This window comes from Syngnathus typhle, linkage group LG8, assembly GCF_033458585.1.
Source record: "Syngnathus typhle isolate RoL2023-S1 ecotype Sweden linkage group LG8, RoL_Styp_1.0, whole genome shotgun sequence".
Taxonomy (NCBI): Eukaryota; Metazoa; Chordata; class Actinopteri; order Syngnathiformes; family Syngnathidae; genus Syngnathus; species Syngnathus typhle.
Genome location: NC_083745.1, coordinates 12488277 through 12510556, shown reverse-complemented (window position 1 = coordinate 12510556; position 22280 = coordinate 12488277). Strand labels below are relative to the sequence as shown.

The 22280-nt window shown below is 45.4% G+C and overlaps 2 protein-coding genes across 4 annotated transcripts in view; one reads left to right on the top strand and one right to left on the bottom strand.

The window, feature by feature from the left end:
* The window catches only part of LOC133158301 (uncharacterized), a 31616-nt gene extending 21407 nt beyond the window's left edge, over nucleotides 1-10209 (top strand). For all 3 annotated transcript variants that reach the window (XM_061285405.1, XM_061285406.1, XM_061285404.1), the window contains one exon: nucleotides 7001-10209. In XM_061285405.1, the coding sequence (XP_061141389.1) occupies nucleotides 8001-9173 (1173 nt within the window). In that variant the 5' untranslated portion in view covers nucleotides 7001-8000 and the 3' untranslated portion in view covers nucleotides 9174-10209. The remainder of the gene's footprint in view (nucleotides 1-7000) is intronic.
* A 2052-nt stretch (nucleotides 10210-12261) lies between these two features.
* Nucleotides 12262-13331, bottom strand: LOC133158303 (uncharacterized). Its single transcript, XM_061285410.1, has 3 exons — nucleotides 13274-13331; nucleotides 12587-13128; nucleotides 12262-12524 (listed from the first exon to the last, which is right to left on the bottom strand). The coding sequence occupies exons 2-3, from the start codon at nucleotides 12962-12964 to the stop codon at nucleotides 12297-12299; spliced, it is 606 nt and encodes a 201-aa protein (XP_061141394.1). The 5' UTR covers nucleotides 12965-13128; nucleotides 13274-13331; the 3' UTR covers nucleotides 12262-12296.
* Nucleotides 13332-22280: the final 8949 nt, after the last annotated feature.

Sequence of the window (22280 nt, the reverse complement as noted above, 5' to 3'; positions counted from 1 at the left end):
CGGAGGGGAGTAGTTCAAACAGACTGCAACCTGGGTGAGAAGGGTCTGTAGAGATGTTCCTTGCCCTCTACCTGGTCCTGGACAGGTACAAGTCTTGGATAGATGGGAGGTTGATTCCAATGATCTTTTCTGCAGTTCTGATTGTTCGTTGTAGTCTGTGCTTGTCTTGTTTGGAGGCCGATCCAAACCAGACAGTGATGGAGGTGCAGAGGACAGACTGGATGATGTCAGTGTAGAAGGTCTTCAGAAGCTCTCGCGGCAGGTTGAACTTCTTGAGCTGTCTCAAGAAGTATAGCCTCTGCTGGGCCTTCTTCCGGATAGAGTCTATGTGGCCGGTCCATTTCAGGTCCCGAGAGATTGTGGTTCCCAGGAACTTGAAGGTGTCTGTGGAGAGAATAGTATTACTGCGGATAGTGAGGGGTAAAAGTGGTGAAGGGTCTCGCCTGAAATCCACTGTCATCTCCACGGTCTTGAGCGGGTTCAGCTCCAGATGGTTTTGACTGCACCAGTGGACCAGCCGCTCCACTTCCTGTCTGTACGCAGTCTTATCACCGTCCTGGATCAGTCCGATGAGTGGTGTCGTCTGCATACTTCAGGAGCTTCACAGGAGAGTCACCTGAGGAGAAATCATTGGTGTAGAGAGAGAAGAGCAGTGGGGACAGGATGCACCCCTGAGGGGCTCCAGTGTTGGTGGTCCGGGTGTCAGATGTGATGCCCCCCAGCCTCACACGCTGTCTCCTGTTGGTCAGGAAGCTGGTGATCCACTGACAGGTGGAGGCAGGCACCGCAAGCTGGATGAGCTTCTGTTGGAGGATGTCAGGGGCGATGGTGTTGAACGCCGAGCTGAAGTCCACGAACAGGATCCTGGCGTACGTTCCTGGGGTGTCCAGTAGTAGTAGTAGATGTAGTGCAGTCCCATGTTGACCGCATCATCCACTGACCTGTTTGCCCGGTAGGCAAACGGGATCATGTCCTGAACGGCTTCCGGCGGGACTTCTCGACGCAGGAAAAATCCTTGGCCAAGGTAAACAAAAGCCCTTTGACGGGACTGTCTCGAGCGGTCCGGCTGGACACCGGGAAGGCTGCCGAGATCACCCGAGGAAAAGAAACAGCGGACTGTGAGTAGGAATATTGATTCTACTAAAAGGAATGAATGAGCGGTGACAAGAGGTCACTTTAAGTGAACAAGTGACGAGAGGTCACTAAAACCTTGGGAATTCTAGACCCTGTCAAGTAAAATAGGAACAGTTAAATTCCGCGTGGCGGTGTGGAGCCCCCTAACTAATTGTTAGTTTAAACTTAGTGATTAATTGTTAGTTAAATTCCGCAAGGAGGTGCGGACTCCTCTGTTATTCCTAAAAGTGGTGAAAAGCGCGCGTGGTGTGTTTGTGTACGGTTTGACTGAGAGTGATCTCATTTGAGCTCTCCTCTATATAAAAACACAGTGGCTTTGTGTGGGTCCAGAGGCCAAGAATTCTCCGCTCCCCCCCAGGGGAGGTGAAAGGAGACTTACCACACATCGAATATTTAACCACTGTCCTGTGAATAAAGTTGGCTTTAGGACACTGTAGGTGCCATTCGAACCGCCAACTCCGAAATTTAGAAAATAATAAACCATGGGAAATTTAAACGGCAAACAAAACTCTTTACCCCGATATAAATTAAAATGCAAAGATTGGAAATTAATGGAATGGGTCGACCCTAAAAATGTGAAATATCTCGATAAATGGATAACAAATTACAACTTTGATGGTCAATTGAGCGCAAAATCATTAAACGATCTCAAACAATCGATTACTGCCAAACATGGTGCGAATAAAAAGAATAAAGACGGGTATCATTTAATAGTGAAATGGGAATTGGAAGCAGAAAAAAGAAAATGTGGACAAATAAAAGAAAAATTGAAGAACAAAGGGAGCGAAGAAAAATCCGTCTCCAAAGAGAGCCTGCTGTTGCACAGACAGGAAGATGATGAAACCTCAGCGGCGCGGCCTCGCTTGAGAGCCGTGGCTGAGGAGGGGGTGGATTCAGATGAAAAAGATGAACAAATTGTTAGGAGAGGTGTTGTGGAGCGCAAAGCCTTGTACCCACAGTTGCCAAACGCAGATGATCCTCCAAAATATAGTGATTCTGCTCATGTCATGGTCACGCGGAGCCGCGTAAAAACGGAAGCTCCCTCTCCTTCGGCTCCCGCGGTAGGCTGCAGCCCGAGTTACATGGGCGCAGGAATAACCGACGCCTACCCAATGATTCAAGTGGCAAACCCTCATGATGACGGGGGGCCCACTATTTTAGTTTACAGAACGTGGACACAAGCTGATGTAAAATCAGCCACTGAGGGAATAGCATTACCTTCTGAAGATGTTGAGCAATATTGCACCGACATGATACAACTCATTGCTTCTTATAACTTAAGAGGAGATGAGGTGCAACAAGTTTTTATGGCAACCTTGACCAAAGATTGGGCCAGTGTCAAGGGCGATTGGAATCCTTTTGATTTAAATGGCCGTCCATTGGCATATAATGGACTGGCATTAAAAGATCAGATTGACCAACTTTTGGGTAGAATAAAAACAAAATTTCAACGTAGGACAAATTATACAGATATTGGCCGAACCAAACAAAAAGAGGATGAGTTGTTTGAAGATTATAGACACAGATTGGAAAAAGTGTTCAAAGCCAATAGCGGCTTGGATCCTGGAACTGAAGTTTACACATGATCACTTTCCCAACTTCCACACTGCCACAATTTATTGACCATGCTATGCATGCTGAGAAAGTTGTCAATTTAGAAAAGGGAAAAGAAAAGGGGAAGGTTGCCACCATCTTTTTTGCGAATAACGAATCACATGATGCATTTTATCAAAACAAAACTTTTGAACCTTACCAGATGAGACGCGGTCGTGGAAACTTCCGTGGCAAAGGCAGAGGAGGCTATCGGCATGGTGCTCTCGGTCATGGCCCAAACGGCCTGCCCGGCCTTGGCCAACCAAAACAATCTAGCACTCAACCTCCTATCTGCTGGGCGTGTGGCAAAGAGGGCCACATAGCAAAATACTGTCCGGACCCCCATAAGGGCCGGGCTGACCCTCCCTTGTGACTAACCGACAGTCAGCAGAAGACTGAAGGAGCTGTTTTGACGACAGCTCCCCCTGTTGATGTAGATTTGAACATTCAGGACTTGTTGATGAACAATGTAGAGAAACCTGTAATAACTCTGTTTGTGAATGGAACTCCCATAACCTTTTTGTGCGACTCAGGAGCGTGCGTTACTACCTGTCGCGACATTCCTGCGGATGTGCGGGAAGGTGGGAGATCCTTCTGGGTGAGAGCAGCAAATGGAATGACAACCCCAGTTCCTCAGTCTCATCCAGTCTGGATACGGGACCCTGAAGGAGGAAGTTGTTGCATTCCCGTTTTGCTGATGCCAAATTGCCCTGTTAATTTACTTGGAAGAGATGCTCTCACTGCTCTTGGTCTTTCCCTAGTATCTCTTGATGACAAAATCGTTGTCAAAAGGCGTCACCAATTACAAGTTTTTGGTCAATTTCATTGTTACTATTTTTATTCATTGGATTTAATTGACGCTGAGGTGAAACAATTTGGATCCCCTCTTTTGACGCGGGCTAAAGGCCTTTTGCGATGCCCTGAACGGGCAATGGAACCAACCAACCTGCATGTGACCATGTGGCATAAGGACACGCCCGGTCCTGACCACAACTACGAAACCATGCTTGAGGCTGTTAAGCCTGCCTCTTTGAGGACAGCTTTCCTCCTGCATGATGGTGAAAGCCGCGCTTGTGTAGTCATACAGCCGGCTCCCTCTGAGATTCAAAAATTACACAGGACAACCACCCCGCTCCATGTCTTCTTGTTCCGACCTTTCTCATCCACATGGCAAAGCTTGGGATTCATGGCCAAAGACGCATTGGCTGCCTTTGACTGGACTCAAGTCGGTCCTGATTCTTCTTACAGTCCTTCTACCAAGCTTTTCAAATGCGACATGAACCAAATCCTTTCTTTTGCTTGTGGAATGCACGTCAGATCTTGTTCTGAGAAAGCACCCTCGGCTTGACATTTTGTGTTGTCATCAGATGATGAGCGGGTCCTCGCTGAGGTCCCAAATGAACTTTGGTCAACAGGGCCCTCTGACGTTGGGTTAGTGAAAGGTGCACTGCCTGTTGTCATTAGACCTAAGACTGAGTACCGTCCTTGCGTGCGGCAGTACCCATTGAAACCCTATGCCCTGCAAGGCACCACACCTGTTATTTCAGATTTATTAAAAGCTGGTGTCATCATTCTTTGTCCTGATTCTCCTTGTAATACTCCGATTTTCCCTGTAAAAAAGGCACCTCCTTCTGTCGGGTGGAGAATGGTGCAAGATTTGCAAGCAGTAAACAGTGCTGTCATTCAGAGGGCACCTTGTGTCCCTGACCCACACACCTTGTTGAATTCATTAACGCCTGATGCAAAAATATTCTCGGTAATTGATATTAGCAACGCTTTCTTCTCTGTTCCTATTGCTGAAGAAAGCCAGTTTTGGTTTGCGTTTACTTATGCTGGGTTGAGATACACCTTTACCAGACTGCCCCAAGGGTACTGCGAAAGCCCAACTATTTATTCGCAGGTAATGGCAGCCAGCATGGCAAAATTTGTCCCACCAAAGGGAAGTCAGATTTTGCTCTATGTCGATGACATTTTGATTGCTTCTCCTGATTTTGATTCTTGTCAGACGGACACACTTGCATTGTTGCATCACTTGGCAAAAGAAGGCCACAAGGTCAGCAAAAACAAGCTCCAACTGTGGTCCGAGGAAATTAAATACTTAGGCCACAATCTCAGTTCCCAGGGTCGTACTATAATTGATAGTAGGAAAGTTTCCATTTTGAAGGCCCCTAAACCACTCACTAAAAAACAAATGATGTCTTTTTTGGGACTCGCTGGTTATTGCAGGAGCTGGGTGCCTGATTATGCTCAAATTGTTGCTCCTCTGTCTAAATTGATGTATGTTGAAGACATCTCAATGTCCACTCCGTTGAAATGGACTCCTGAAGCAGAGGATGCATTTGTGCTGATCAAACAGGCATTGGTCTCTAGCTCCACTCTAGCTTTGCCCAATTATGACAAGCCGTTTGTCCAAACTGTTGATTGTAAAGGTCATTATATGACCTCTGTCTTGATGCAATCACATGGCTCAAAACTTCGCCCTATTGCCTTTTATTCTTCTAAATTGGATAGTGTTGCTTGCGCTCTCCCACCATGCGTGAGGGCCGTGGTGGCGGCCTCCATGGCTGTGGAAAGCAGCGCCAGCGTTGTGTTGTTTCATTCTTTGACGCTGAAAGTTCCGCATGCAGTGTCGGCTCTTTTGCTACAAACGAACATGACCTTTTTGTCGCCTGCACGTCACCTGTCGTGCATGGCTACTTTGCTTTCCCAACCGCATCTGACCGTTGAGAGATGCACAACACTCAATCCTGCTACTCTCATTCCTCTTCCGGACGACGGTGAATTCTATGATTGTGTCGATGCGGCTCAACAAGTGGCAAAGGCTCGGCCCGATCTGGAAGACACACCCCTGTCTGACGGTCATGTGGTTTTCGTTGATGGATCTTCGAAGAAAAATGATCTTGGCGTGACCCTCTCTGGTTACGCTGTTGTCACGGCTGATGAGGTTTTGAAGGCTGTAAAACTGCCTTCCCATATGTCGGCGCAGGCCGCTGAGCTCATTGCTCTCACAGAAGCTTGCATTCTTTTGGCGAACAAACCCGTCACCATTTGGACTGACAGTCGGTATGCTTTCGCCACAGTGCACGTTTTTGCTCAACAATGGAGCAAACGTGGCATGGTAACATCTACGGGCAAGCCCGTCACCCATTCGACATTGCTACCTCAACTTTTGGACGCTGTCCAATTACCCTCCAGGGTGGCGGTCTGCAAATGTGCTGCTCACACTACAAGGACTGATCCTGTTTCTTTGGGTAATGCCTTCGCTGATAGGTCTGCCAAGGCTGCTGCTGAAGGCGTGCTCCATGTCCTCTCTTCTTGCATTGATTACAGTTCGATGTCACACATTTCCCCTGACGTGTTGCTTGACATGCAATCTCAGAGCCCCTCCCAGGAGCGACTCTCTTGGAAGAGGCGTGGCGCCGTAAAAAACAACAATGGCCTTTTTGTGTGACCTCTGGTCAAGCCTGTCTTGCCTCGGAACTTGTATAAGTGGGCTGCTATTTCGAGTCATGGGGTCACCCATGTCTCGACGGGGGGTATGGTGAAACAGATTGAGTCTATTTATACAGCATACGGGTTTGCGGGTTTTTCGCAACAATTCTGCAGAGCATGTTTGATTTGTGCTAAACACAATCCACAAGGTAACTTACTGCCTCAGAGAGGGACATTTCCAACTCCATTGTATCCATTTCACACAATACATATGGATTACATCCAATTAAATAAAAGTGAAGGGAAAGAATATTGTTTGGTCATCATCGATGCGTTTTCTAAATGGATAGAAGTTTTTCCCACCAGACATGCGGACGCACTAACAGTAGCAAAAGCTTTGTGCAAGGATATCATTCCAAGATATGGTATTCCAGAAAAAAATTATAGTGACAATGGTCAACATTTTGTTAATCAAGTGGTGCAAAACATTAGGAAAATGTTCCACATAAATTTAAGGAACCATTGTTCTTACCATCCGCAGTCCGCAGGCCTGGTTGAGAGGTTTAATGGAACTATAAAAAATAGGCTAAAAAAATGCATGGAAGAAACCAAACGACCATGGACTCAGTGTCTAGATTTGGTAAAAATGTACATAAATGTTACGAGTACGACTGGGTTGACTCCCTATGAAACCATTTTTGGAAGACCGTATAGGCTTCCTCAGTTCAAAAACGCTTGGGACGTTCCAGAAGAAGCCACTTTGGCCGACTACATGAGAAAAATGTTAGAACATGTAAAAAATCAAACCAGTAACACTGATGACCAACCCATCTCTCCGCAGGAAGACCCCAAAGTGGTACCGGGAGACTGGGTCTTAATCAAGAGTATCAAGAAGAAGAATTGGCACTCACCCAAGTGGGAAGGTCCCTTTTTGGTATTACTCACGACACCTAACGCTTTAAAAATAGCTGAACGCAACACGTGGATTAATTTGTCTCACTGTAAAAAAGTGATCTCCGCAGACCCAACCTAAGTAAGGAAGGTGAGCAAAGTCTGGTAATAGTGCCTGATTCTGGTGCCAAGATCCAGGGTTGACACGAAAGCTAGCGGAAGAATTCCAAGACACCAACCCAAAGCTCAGGGTGTTGACTCTGAGGAGATCTCAAACTAAGCGTTAAAATGCCGTTGAAAAGATGTTTTGCGAAGACGCGAACTTGCGACTATTGGGACTTATACGTTTGGATATTTGTCATCCTTGGTACTGCTATAGTTTGGACAGTGTGCTATGCGCACATCATCCCTTTTTATTTTAGACACGGGACTCACTAAAGCTACCACTGTTCCTGATTACGTTTTTTACGAGTATTGTTCGAGGGATAACAGAGCTACACATAGACGCGATAATTTCGCTGATTACCAATATTGTTCATGGAACGGTAATGCCTTACGTAGACATAGACGTGAAATCTCATCCTTTCCTGTGAATGTCATTTGCACGCCTGCTATCATTCATGCGGGTACCCCTTGCGTACCATGGCTCTTGGCCTGGACGTACAAAAATTCATTGACATTCACCGTGGCCCCAGACACGTCTTCCACTATCACTTTGCCCATGAAGAGTTTGAAAGGCTTTCGACAAGGCCGGCCCACTACGGGTGACAAATGGCTCAGATATTGGTGGTATTTGACTGGCCACCCAATTAGCACTGCTTGGGACACCCTTGTAACACAGGAACCAGGTTATTGGCCTCCTGGTTCCAGCAAAGAGGCTGCATTCTTTGCTAAGCGTGTAACTTTAAAAAACCAGGGCTCAAGCCTTCTTTTGACCTTTACACTGCCTGATGGCCAAATTCGGCCTCCAAACACTACTTTGTTCAACACTTCCTGTTGGGGTTTTCAGTTGTGGGCTTGGTCCTCTGGTTCGGATCCTCATTTTCCCTTTTGTAATTTGCGTTAACAAAACAATGTCGGGTGACGATAGCCCCATGTTAAATAATTATACCAAAACAGCTGGAGCGATGATCACGAGTGTGGTCCTCACCGATATAGATAGTCACTTTGTGGCCTCCACAAGTATAAGTGGCCAAACTAACAACTGGCTCCTCATGGCCGAGCAAGCCGTAAATATGACTAACACCAGTTGCGTTGTATGTATGGGCCCAAGGCCCCTTTTGAAAATCATTCCTGCTAGTGTTGTTCCTGAGTGTGCAATAGTTTTGATGTTGAACCCTTCCATTCCATCTACTCATGCTTGTTCCATATGGGACAAAGTCTATCCTGTTTCCTCTTTGACGAAGTTCAAACCCCTTTTTTCTACTGATGTTGCTAAGGGTAATTTCACGTGCATCAAATTACCTGGTACCGGCGTAAAGCTTGGTGCTTTAACTGCACCAATGTGTGCTTCTTTTATAAATGTTGCCGCCCCTTTCTCACCAATTGCTCGTAGTGATATTTGGTTTTGGTGCAATACTAACAAACTTTATGATAGTCTGCCTTCTAATAGCTCCGGAATTTGCGCTTTGGTAACCCTTTTGCTTCCCGTTTTATTGATGCCCATGACTCCTCATGAGCTGGGATCTTTTATTGATTCTATTGTGCCCAAATTCTGGTTGAGAGCTAAGCGAAGTGCCGAATGGCAGGGCACGGCGGATCCGACCTACATAGATGCCATTGGCGTTCCCAGAGGAGTACCGGATGAGTATAAGCTGGTGAACCAGATAGCAGCTGGTTTTGAATCCACCCTGTGTTGGTGGTGTACTCTTAACAAAAATGTTGACAGAATCAATTACATCCACTACAACGTGCAGAGGCTTGGAAATTGGACCGAGTCGGGCTTCAAGGCGGTCCACTCCCAGCTGGCCGCTACTTCCCTCATGCTTTCCAGAACCGGATGGCCCTTGACATGCTACTCTCATAGGGCGGTGTCTGCGCCATGTTCGGTGAGCAATGCTGCACTTTCATCCCAAATAACACTGCAGCTGACGGGAGCCTGTCCCAGGCCCTTGAGGGCTTGAGGACCTTGAATGGGAAGATGAAGGAGCACAGTGGAGTGAACACGGAGGTTTGGAACAACTGGCTGAATGTGTTCGGCAAGTACCGCACCCTGGTTTCCTCGGCCCTTGTCTCCCTCGCCGTCTTTTCTGCTGTTTTGACCTTGTGTGGATGTTGCTGTATTCCGTGTCTCCGGTCTCTAATTAACAGATTAATTACAACTGCTATCTCTCCAGCGGCTGAGGCTTTTCCGTTGCTCCCGGGGGACGTCTTTGAGTTTGACAAAAATTGCCACCTTAGCGTTGGCTCCATCTTTGAGGCCCCTGCTGTGGACCTGTCCAATTTCTTTCCTGAGACTGACATTGACTGATTGGCTTCAATCCCCTCCCGGGTGTAAATTTGTTCTTATGACGTGTGATCCTGCGGCTGAAAATCTTTTGAAGTGGCCGCCTTTAGGTGATATGAGTGTCTCTGAGAACTTATGATAAACAGGGGGGAATTGTTGGAAAAATGTATATATATGTTATCATGCGTTGTCTTTTTGTTTCTTTATTACTATATTACGATAAATGTTTTACCGCTATATTAGTACGAATATATGCTTGTTGTTCTGCTTTGCTGTTCTTATGTTCACCACAGAAAAGGTGTGAGGTTATATCTGGGTCGGCGGGATGCAGCTGCAGAGAACACAATGCCCTGCAACGGCATTGTGTCTATCAATCATCTTTCTTGGTCGAGTGGCTGTCACCGCACCTCTCACTCTCAAGGAATGGAGCGCTAGGAGCGCCCCTGGTTACCTGCCCAAGTGGTTGCTTGAACTTACTGAACTTGCTGAACTCTTTGTGCTTCTTCCTATATCGCCATATAAGTATATCACCTGCCGTTTTTTACGTTTACCAAGCAGAAACCTTCGCGCTTCCCCTCTCCCTTAGCGGTTTCTGCTACACTTGTGGGTAGGGCAAACCCCAAATAAAAAGAGCGAGGATGCAGACAGACCTTAGTGTAGTTCGGTCATTGTAAGCTGTCTGTACTGCACTCCTTGCGCAAGCTGCGACTCAATATTCTGCCTCACTTGTGGTCTGTCTGCTGATGCTTTTCTCTTAACATTTATTCAGTCGGTGAATAATAGGGGTGTAAATCGCGGGTTTTGTCACGATACGATATAATATCGATATAAAGAACTACGATACGATATTTGTCGATATCTTAAAGCCTGCTGCGATTCATTCACGATATATCGCGATATAGTGCTCTACGATCGATTTTTTTTTTTTTTAATAAAAAATATAGAACAATATCCTGATTTATAACAATTCATACGCAAAATCAACAAGGTACTGCAAACTCTTTATTTAGGAAATTACAAGAGTATTGTAGTATACAAATTCCTTACTTTAACACTGAACTTTGATGTCTTGTTTTTTCTTTAAATGTGCGGCGAGATTTGTGCTCCCTGAATATTTGATCACCGCATGGCAGGATTTACAAACTGCACGTGTCTTGTCCGTTGAGCCATCTTTTCTTTGGAATCCAAAGTGCTTCCAAACGAATGACTTGAAGCCTAAAGGGGAGCAAATTTTCTTGTCTTTTTGGACACTAGCCATAGCAGCAGCCCAGGAGCCGCGTACTAGTTGTCCCCTCCCCTTTCACGTGCGTGATCTGCTCACAACACAACAACGCCGGGCGCACTGCTCCCGAAAAGAGGAAGCAAGCAACAATGAACTGGATTTCAAAATAAAGTCGCGTCTAATGTCCGAGGTCAAACACGGCGATATAAATCGATGTTTACCTTTAGCATCGATGCCAATAAATCGCAGAGCATTATATCGATTAATCGATGTGTATCGATGTATCGTTACACCCCTAGTGAATAACAACCTGACAGCCGGGATCAGATGAACTAGACCAGGGGTGGGCAAACTTTTTGACTCGCGGGCCGAACTGGGTTCTAAATTTGGACCGGAGGGCCGGACCAGGGGCAGATGGACGTAGGCGTTGTGTGAAGTCATATAAGCGACCTGTAAAGGTCATTGCATAAAAGATCTTGGCCTTTAGTAGGTAGTAAAGCATGGATATTCCAAACAAGTTTTTTGAAAACAAATGAATTTATTAACAGCATTAAAAAATAAATAATTCACTAAAAAACTGCTATCAGTGATTCTCGTAAAATACGACACTGTTATTATGAATAACAATCTCCATCACTTCAGTGCCTGCAGGTCAGATTAATGAAAGATGTTTATCTTATGAGATCACATCAAACGGCAAACATTGTGAGCAAATATATCATCTTGAAGAATCGGTGAAAGCATACACCCAAATAAAATAATCAAAACGGCAACACGGTGAGGGGTATCTGAAAATCAGAGCAGAGTTTTAATTCGCAAATACCTGGTAACAGAGGTGAGGAAACGGGAAACACTTCCTTAAAGTAAGCCTTAAGAACTTTACAGGTTAAGATTAGTCGCAAATAGGTGGTGCATCAATGTCCTTGAGCATCCTGCATTGTTCGAAAATGAGAATGGTCGCTAGTTTCAATCCCTGCTATGTGTACAAATCATATTCAAAATGCATTTTTTTACAATAAACTTGAGAGCCTCCCGTTCATTTTCAGTGGGAACAGTGTTTTTGGTCTCCCTTTTTTGCTAGTGCGTCATAGTCTGGAGTAAAATTTGTTGTGGCAATTCTTAGGCGAGATCCGAGGTGTTGGTCCGTTTACCTTGATCTGTGACGGGTTGATGTTGATGTGGCTGAACGTCACGTCGCGTACGTCGAGCCAAATTGGCCACTCTTTTTTAACATTCGGCACTCACTTCTTTTTTTCGGGCCACTCATTTTAATGGAAGGATTCCAGGGGAAGGTTTGTGGGTGGCTTTAGCGCAAAACTGCATCTGAAAGCTCAGCGCACGAATTATAAGAATGCTGTCGTCAAAGCCCACGCTCTAAATTCGGGACTGATACGAATAGAGCGAGAGTGCGCCAAGTCCGTACTACTGAGTACGTACACGCACTTGTGAGTATGCACCGAGCTTTCTGACACGGCTTCCGGTAGTAAATGCGCAGGCGAGCGCTTCGCCATCTACTGGGAAGACGCAGTCATTGCAGGCAAAATGACCAAAAAAAAAAAGTTTAATAATACAATTTGTTCAGGGTTGGCGGGCCGGATTAAACGGTCCCGTGGGCCGGATGTGGCCCGCGGGCCGTAGTTTGCCCACCCCTGAACTAGACAGTGGTCCGAGAGTCCTAAAGCTGCACGAGCCGCAGAGTGGTATGCATCCTTGATCACGGTGTAGCAGTGGTCCAGAGTCAGTGCCCCCCTGGTGGGACACGTTACGTGCTGTCTGTATCTGGGGAGTTCGTGTGCGAGGTTCGCCCTGTTAAGATCACCCAGAACAATGATTAGTGAGTTTGGTAGAAGTTTCTCCATGTCTGTTACCTGGTCAGCTAGCATCTGCGTGGCTTCACTCGCACGTGCGTGTGGTGGGATGTAAACAGCCGCCATGACGATAGAGGACAACTCCCGTGGTGAATAGAACGGCCGGCAGTTTATGAAAAGTGTTTCTAGGAGAGGGCTGCAAAACTCTTTCAACACCGTGACATCAGTACACCAACGTTCATTAATGTAGAAACAGAGACCACCTCCCTTTGATTTTCCGGAGAGCTCTGTGCTGCGATCTGCTCGCATTAGCCTGAACCCGGCTAGCTCCACGGCGTGGTGGGGGATTCGTTCGCTAAGCCACGTTTCCACAAAGCACAGCGCGGCGGATCTGCTGAAGTCCGTGTTCCTTGAAGTGAGGAGCAGCAGTTCATCCATCTTGTTCGCCAGGGAGCGGACATTCGCCAGATGAATTGACGGTAGGGCAGAACGAAACCCTTTCTGCCTCAGCCTTACGAGTGCTCCGGCTCGCTTTCCGCGCCGCCGTCGTCGCGCTAGCTTGTACAGCACCGCCGCTCCGGCTAGAATCTCCGACAAACAGTCTGAATCGGAGAGAACAGGAGAGAAAATACCAGAAGAAGTCTGTCCGATGTTTAACAGAGCTTCTCTGGTAAAAGTGATCCGGGATGGACAGCAGAGGACACAGAAAACACACAAAATAAGACAAATAAACAGAGAGCGACTCACCGTGGCTGCCATCCGCGGCGCCATCATATGACGTCCTGTGTGACTGGTTTTGCCTGGTTTTCCTGTGGCTCAACTATAGGAACCGGATTCTGTTCCTGTGTTTGTGTCCGTCCTGTTGGAAGGGAGAGTTTCTCTTTACCACTGCTAGGATAATACACCAAATATGCTGGACTATTTTTGTCATACCCAACAAAAATATCTTTTGTCACATCTTGGGCCTAGTTTTCTTTTGTCCTGTCTGTAGGCATAACACATTGATCCAAATGTATGCATTTTTGCCAAGTTTGGTTGCTGTCCTGTTAACATGAAATAAGGGGTTGGATTGGTACGGTTGTTAAAACATCTATTCCATACCATGAATGCGGTCTGCACTGCATAGGTCCAGAGCTCTTTAGGTAACTGGCCTTCAATTATCATGCAGCTTGCCATGTCAAATAAGGTGTGCCAGTTTTGCTCTGCCGTACCATTCTGATGTGGTGAGTATGGAGCAGACTTTTTGTGTTTGATGCCATTTTTTCTGAGCAATGTCTAATAATTTTTACCCATAAATTGTGAAGCATTGTCAGACCTGATTTGTTTTACCTTCCCATAATGGGATGTATCAGCAAGAAATTTCTCAGTAGCTTGCACAACATTGCTCTTTTGCTTTAGAAAATAAACAAAAACAGCACCAGTATAGTCATCAGTGAAAGACACAGCATATTTGTGACCATCTATAGAAATTGGATCTATTGGCCCTGCAAGATCAGTATGACCCAATTCAAAAACTGATCTGGCTCTAGCATCTGGCTCCCTGTTCCTAGTTTGAACAAATTTACCTTCTGTACATACCGTTTTTTTCCATGTATAATGCGCCCCCATGTATAATACGCAGCCTAAAAATGGCATGTTGATGCTGGAAAAAAGCCTGTACCCATGTATAATACGCACCCAATTTTTATGATTTTTTTTTTTTTTCCCAATGCCTCAAAGTCCCAATGATCGTCACACACGCAGGGAGGCAATGGGTCCCATTTTTCTAGTCTTTGGTATGGTCTTAACTAGGCTGGATGTAATTTTTTTTGTTGGCGTTGATTTCTCCGACTGCCCGTAAAGGCACCAACGCAATCCATGCGGACATGTGAAAAAGGCGTGCGGACGTGAAAAAGGTGGCTCTGTATGGGAGAGACGTTGAAGAGGAATAAAAACACCCTTGGAAACCAAAACTTGCCCCTCGTCGTGACTCGGAGCCGCAACAAATGTTTCGGATTTGTGTAGGGTACATTGCGACAGAAAACGAGCAGGTGATCGAGCAAGCGTCTGATACGAGAGCATTGCGGTCGTATGGAGCGTGTTTGAAGTGAACAGCAGAGATGAAAGGAACAAGGCAAAGTGTTGTGAAATAAAATATTACCTGTAATACGCATTTTGTTATTTGCTGATTGAAACTGCTAATTAAACTGTGAATTGAAACTAATAGGTAGAGAACTGAACTCTCGCTCTTTATATAGCTGACGTGTCTTGCGCATCCGTTCTGCGCATCTGTAATGGCGGCCTCCGTATGATATCCGGTTTGCGATGGAGATTAAAAAACAAACAATATTTGACAATAACACACCATCAAGGATTGCACCATCGCATCAAACGATGTGTCGTCAATTATGAATTTTACTGACTAAGTGTGTTGGGCAGGATGGCTGAATGCGATGCGCGATTGACAACAAACAAGACAACAAGATTTTAGGATAATAAATTAGTTAAATTTCGCGCATTATACACGGAAAAAAACGGTATGTCACATTGCAAGACAAACTTGTCAGTTTTCCCTTTGATTTTTGTTAGAGTGGTGCTCACTAATTTATTTTGCAAGAACCACACGGGAGACGGTATGCCTTTTGAACACTTGCAAGTGGAGAGCTCGTTCGTCGCTGTGCATACGATGATCGAACGAAGTCTGACTTTGGATTCTTGCAAGAGACTTTTTATTGAGAGAAAGCAGGGTGGGGGTGAGAGTGGAAAGGATAGAGTTGAAGCCCCTGGCTTCTGGTCAAAGCATAGCAGGGGGTCTTTTACGACGTTGGTGGAAACAGAACAACTTAGATTGCTTCCTCTGCAGCAGGTCAATCAGTTCAAAGGATCTTAGCACTTTGTTCTACTACTTTGTCAAGACAGGACAAGTTTGGTTAATTATAATTATAAGATGTCCTGTGGATAGGTGGGGATGTACAACAGGGTAGCTTTACAGCATTGCCCCCTGCTGTCAACCAGCACCACATCCGCATCTCCCCTGCGCTCTGCAACACCACTGCGTTTAGTCCCATCAGCCAGCTCCATGAAGTGAGTCTCTGACCGGAATCCATCGTCGAACTTCTTAAACCGCGTAATGTCGGTGATGATGTGGGAAGTCTCCCCCGTGTCGACCATCAGCCCCATCTGCTTGACATGGGGTCGTTGCTTAACCGCTGCATCACAATCGGTCACCCCGAATGTAAACTCGCTGCTGCCGTGCGCCGCCGAAACCTGTCCGCGCGTCATCCTGACGTTGCGGTCTTCTTCTGCAGGTCATAAAGCCGTGGGATGAACTTTGACAGTGGTTGCACCACTGGTTACGGTGACACCCTGGCAACGTGCCCTTTCACGCCACATCGGAAATACACCACATCCGTGGTACCATCTCCCCGTCGGTCACCAACACCTGCTGGAGTACGCTTCCCTGGCAGCCGCACTTGTGCCCTCATGACGTTGTCCTCTGTCACTGCCCCACGCATCTTTTTAGTGTCCACAAAACTTCAGAGTTTGCCTTTAAAGTCTGCAAAACTCACTGGGTCATCACTCTGTGAGATGTGAACTGTGAATGGTTTGAATGTTTCAGGAAATCCTTTTAAAACCATCGCCACCAACAGGCCGTCACTCTGTGTCTCTCCAGCATTTCTCAAAGCTGTGATCGCTGTTTCTGCACGGATGACATAGTCACGCTTACTCGACTGGACTTCTGTAAAGTTGTCAGCTCGGTATACAGGCAAATAATCCGAGGCTTACCTCTGCTTGCATAATAGTCTCTCAACATTTTAAGCGCTTTGCGACCATTATCAGCTGCTTCTCGCATGATGAGTGACAAACATTTGTAGTCCAGGAACTGGATTAGCTCCGCATAAGCCTTGGCGTTCTTAGTTTTGTCGTCTTCTTCCTCCTTCAAATCGCCCGCACCCCAGTCGGGTCTTTGAGGATGGTATCTTTCAGACCTTGCAACAACATGTGCTCCAAAAACTCCCACGGTTCAGAATTTTTCTCGTCACCGTTGAAAACCAGCCGAGTCCAGTGGCGGCTTGACTCAGCTTGCGTGGTCACAATGTTGGACGTCAACACTCACACGCGTTGCCTCCCTACAAAGTTATCACATAGACGGCCACTTCATATCCTGGGCCCATAACCTGTTAGCAGACTTATTTAAATAAAATAAGTCATACTGTGGAGACAGGGAAAATGACGACGGTCACACACCTGCGTGAAGCTGGCCCCCCACCCCACGCAAAATTTAAGGAAAATAGTCTCTTTCGTTTGTGCTTCGTTTGTGCTGGTTTGTGCTGTAAAAATTTTCGTATGTGCAGTAACGGATTTCTAGTTGACAAAGATTATTTTATAGGTCATCCAGAGTTCACCCTGACCCCCATCTGCTCCAAATGAACCCAAAATTGTACCATTCATTTGTGGTTCGTTTGAGCTGGTTTGTGCTGCAAAATCTTTGTTTGCGCTGCTACGGTTTCGTAGATATTATACATTTAATTTTTAGCGATGACGTCACTCAGCCCCCATTTAACTCCAAATGGACCCAAAATAGTACCGATTGTTTGTGCCGCAAAAAATTTAGTTTGCGCTCAGTGAATCATTCAATGTGTCATTTATTTAATATTGATTTATTTTCTAGAGATGTCAAACTAATCGTTCAATGACCCTCCCCCTACACACACACACACACACACACACACGATGATACGGCTTTTTTTTTTATCCAGTGGAAACAACCCATACACAAACAATACAACTACCCCCCCCCTTATAATATTATAATTATATTATAATATACCGTTTTTTTCCGTGTATAATGCGCGAAATTTAACTAATTTATTGTCCTAAAATCTGGGGTGGGTGGTGTTTAAGTTTTTTTTTTTTAGTTTTTTTTTTTTAATTTTTTTTTTTTTTTAAGAAAATCATGGTACAACAAAACCAACAACAGGACTGACCGACAAAGACGTGGAACAAAGAGACAGGGTGACATTACCAAAGACAGGAACAGAAACCAAACAGACATCATGACAGTAACACATGCAATGATCCGACGGTGAGCGAGGGGCAGACAGGACTTAAATACAAAACACGTTACATCAGTGCTTCTCAATTATTTTCTGTTACGCCCCCCCCTAGCAAGAAGAAATCTATTCGCACCCCCCCTCCCCACCGTGACTATCCTAACTTGTCTTGTAAGTCGTAAAATGTTGCACTGTCGCAAACGTGACAGAAGTAACAATGAGAGCGCCACTGCCCCCTGCTGTAGTAAACCCGCAATTACACTTTATTTTAGTACTGCCAAAAAAAAAGCCTGTTCCCCATGCTCACACGCGCCCCCCCACTATTTGAGAAGCACTGCGTTACATTGATTGAGGTGACACAGGAAGGGAGGGGCGACGCGAACAGAAACTATGGCAACCTAGACACATAGCAAAACTGGGGACGAGACATGACAAATCTCCCTCGAAATAAAACTTGAAATCACCTTTCTTCTTGTTTGTTGTCAATCGCGCATCGCATTCAGCCATCCTGCCCAACACACTTAGTCAGTAAAATTCATAATTGACGACACATCGTTTGATGCGAAGGTGCAATCCTTGATGGTGTGTTATTGTCAAATATTGTTTGTTTTTTAATCTCCATCGCGGACCGGACGTCATACGGAGGCAGTATCACTCCGCATGCGCACTATGGATCCGATGCGCAGAACGGATGCGCAAGACACGTCAGCTATATAAAGAGCGAGAGTTCAGTTTTCTTCCTATCAGTTTCAATTCACAGTTTACTGATCGCGGTGGTGCCTTTACGGGCAGTCGGAGAAATCAACGCCAACAAAAGAAAATACATCCAGCCTAGTCAAGACCATACCAAAGACTATAAAAATGGGACCCATTGCCTCCCTGCGTGTGTGACGATCATTGGGACTTAAAAAAAAAATAAAAAAAAATAAAAAAAATTAAAAATTGGGTGCGTATTCTACATGGGTACAGGCTTTTTTCCAGCATCAACATGCCGTTTTTAGGGTGCGTATTATACATGGGGGCGCATTATACACAGAAAAAAACGGTAATACATATATATAAATATTATATTAATATATATTTTGACAAAATATAAGTATAATAAAGTATATTATAATAATAATAATAATAATAATTGGCTCGGGGTATTTAACACATTTCTTTCTATAATACAACACTTACACACTGATCCGTTGGCAACAGTCTCTCACCCGGTTGTGAACGGGAAGTTGCGTCACTGACTCGTTCGTGAACGGGAAATTATGTCACTGACTCGTAAAGTCCCTCCTCCATCTAACGCTCGCTGGCGCTGATGGTCGTTCGTGAAGATTCACGAGTGAGTGACAGACAGCATTGCCTCTATGCCATTGCAAACCGACACACATTGATGTTTTAATTTTGTATTTGTTGGATAGTAGTTGATGGTGTTATTATATTGAATGTGTTTGTGTTTGAATAAAAGGTTTTTTAAAAAAACGTTATGCCGACATTTACATAGTTCACGCCAGGAGACGCAACATATTCACTGACTGATCCGTTGATGCACAGGAAGGCAGTTCACTCATTGACTCGTTCGCGAACGGGAAAGCCACTGATACGTTCTCTTGGTGAACTGGAAATCCGAATCACTCAGTGAGTGGTTCGTTCACTCACAGATTCGTTCGTTGGTAAACGGGAAATGCAATTCACAACTCGTTTGTGAACGGAAAGTTATGTCACTGACTCGTAAAGTCCCTCCATCTAACGTTCGCCGGCGCTGCTGATTGGTCTTCACGAGTGAGTGAGTGAGTGAGTGAGTGAGTGAGTGAGTGAGTGAGTGAGTGAGTGAGTGAGTGAGTGAGTGACAGCATTGCTGTTATGCCATTGCCACCTGACACACGTTATGCCCCCATTGATGTTTTAATTTTGTATTTGTTGGCTTGTAGTTGATAGTGTTATTATACCGAATGTGTTTGTGTTTGAATAAAAGGTTGAAAAAAACGTTATGCCGACATTTGTTATTTTGGGGGACATCAACTCATATAACAACGTAAAACACATATACATATTGTCATATAAAGCAGTTAACCAAATGTCTGATTTTTATGTTTTGATTGGCGAATATAAATACAAGGAATAAAACACCAGACATGTTATAACATAAATGTTTATTAAAATAATAATAATGATAGTGATAATAATAATAATAAAAGTACATCTCAAACCAGCAATGTGAAACTGCAGTCGATATATTGAATAACAACATTTAGGCATATATATGCATACACGTTATTTAAAACCTACTATAAGTAAATCGTAAATCGTAAATCTACATTCTGGCTTACATAGTAGGGATGGGCGATACCAATCATTTTGGATTCGATCCGATACCAAGTATTTCCTGCCCAAAAATACCCGATATCGATACCGGAAGTGTAATTTCCGGCCAAAATTTTTTTTCATGCAGTGGCATGCTGCATCAATATTTTGTGCCTTACATGTGACTATTGACCTGCACATTTGTATACTACAGCAGGTGTTTCACTGCAAATGATACGGACACACAAGATTAAAAGGCAGTAGCAGCCCCCATCTCCCAAGTGTTACTTACTTAGGTGATATCTTCAGAGACGTATCATCGCAATCAACACCACTGAACTTTGATTCTGCCCCTGTGTTCGAGCGCTGTCTTCTAAATCAAAGTGTTCACTTCCAAAAGCCGCGTGGCTAAAGACGCCGTGTTCTTCTGTGTGTCCAGCCGGCTCCGGTCTCACATTGCTGGGCAGAGTGCCGCATAAGTCCCCTTCACCTGGAGCACCTCCAGAACTGAAGTCAGCGGTTACTCCAAACAAGCTCCAGGCTAAAAAAGTTTCCATGAAGGAGATGGCAAACCTGTCTGCTTACAAATACGTAAGTGTCCTGCTTACGCCTATGTGCCACTGTTTCTCACCAAAAACAAAAACTTTATCGCTAGCTTGGCCATTGCCGCTCCCGCTGTTCCTCTGTGACTGACAGCACATAAAGTGGCTCCAGCCAATCAGATGGGTCTACGTCATGGCAGCACTGCGAAAATGACGAGTTTTTTATGATTAAAATATGATTTTAAAAACTGTAGCATGTCACCGCCCTCTAGTGATAAATTAAATGAACAACACCAGCTGTAAAGGTCATTGCATAAAAGATTTTGGTAGGGAGTAAAGCATGGATATTCCAAACGTTTTTTGAAAACAAATGCAGTTATTAACAGCATTAAAAAAATAATAATAATAATTCACTAAAAAACTGCTATCAGTGATTCTCATAAAATCCGACACTGTTATTATGAATAACAGTCTCCATCACTTCAGTGCCTGCGGGTCAGATTAATGAAAGATGTTTACCTTATGAGATCACATCAAACGGCAAACATTCTGACCAAATATATCATCTTGAAGAATCGGTGAAAGCATACACCCAAATAAAGTAATCAAAACGGCAACACGGTGAGGGGTATCTGAAAATCAGACCAGAGTTTTAACTCGCAAACACCTGGTAACAGGTGAGGAAACGGGAAACACTTCCTTAAAGTAAGCCTTAAGAATAATAAGAATAATAATAATACATTCAATTTATATAGCGCTTTTCAATAACCCAAAGACGCTTTACATGGAATAAAAAAAAAGAGTGGAGGGGGGGGGAGGGGAGAGACAGTAGGTTATAGTTAACAGGACATCGGTCAGCAGTGCAAAGGGGATGGATGGAGGAGCAGGAGGGGCGGGAGCGGAGGTTGTTGAGGTTGCCAGTACGGGAGGTGGGGGTGACGGGGGGTTGGTAGTCCAAAAAGAGGAGATGGGTGAGCCATCGGGGAAATGCCGGACAGATGTAGCGGCGACGGTTCCCAGCCTCGTGTGGAAGGTGCAGTGGACCAGGTGGTGATGCCAGTCGACCTCGACTGCACCCGCTCGAACGGCAGGCCCCAACGCACCACGGCGGCACACAGCAGAGCCACGGTTGGCGAGCCCGCAGGGAGTGGAGCCCGTCCCCCGCGGACGCCGTACGGAAGGCCAGAGAGCTGGGCCAGAGCTGCCGTCGAGTCCGCAGCAGGCGGCCACAAGCTCCGAGTCGGGAGGCAGGAGGGTCCGGTGGTGGTTTTGTCCAGTTGGCTGTTGGCTAGCTGGCTAACGTAGTTGGTAGAGGAGACAGATAGGTGAGAGCGGAGCTGCGGGGAAGCGAGGTGGACGGAAGACAACACGAGAAAAAATAAAAGAAGAGACAGGTGGACTGAAAACGGGAAAACAAGTAACGGACACGGTCCGGGACAGAAGCGGCAGTCAAGTCAAGTCAAGTTTATTTGTATAGCCCCAAATCACAAGCAGTCTCAAAGGGCTTCACATAGACAGAAATGGACAATTATTCTCAAAGCATCCCCTGATCTTAAGCTCCCAAAAGGGCAAGGAAAAACTTAAAAACCCCTAGCAGGGGAAAATGAGAAACCTTGAGAAGGGACCACAGATGGAAGGATCCCCCTTTCAGGATCACCAGGTTGAAATGGATGCAGAGAGGGCACAAATGATACAACATGAAAATCAATTAAATAAAAAGTGGATGTCCATGTCACAGCAGAGGGCTGCCGAAGGAGCCCTCAATTGTCCTGGCAGTGCTCTTCGAGGAGGTTGAGCTGCAGTTCCCCTTTCCTGAATTGGCCCACGAGAATCCAGATAGCCGCTGTCAGCATGGGTGCCACCTAACCACCTCCCCGGCCG

Coding starts and splice junctions, on each gene's coding strand:
- LOC133158303 (XM_061285410.1), bottom strand. CDS start 12,964: ATGGATGAACTGCTGCTCCTCACTTCAAGGAACACGGACTTCAGCAGA. Junction 12,525..12,586: donor CGCAGATGCTAGCTGACCAG/GTAACAGACATG, acceptor TGATCTTAACAG/GGCGAACCTCGCACACGAAC.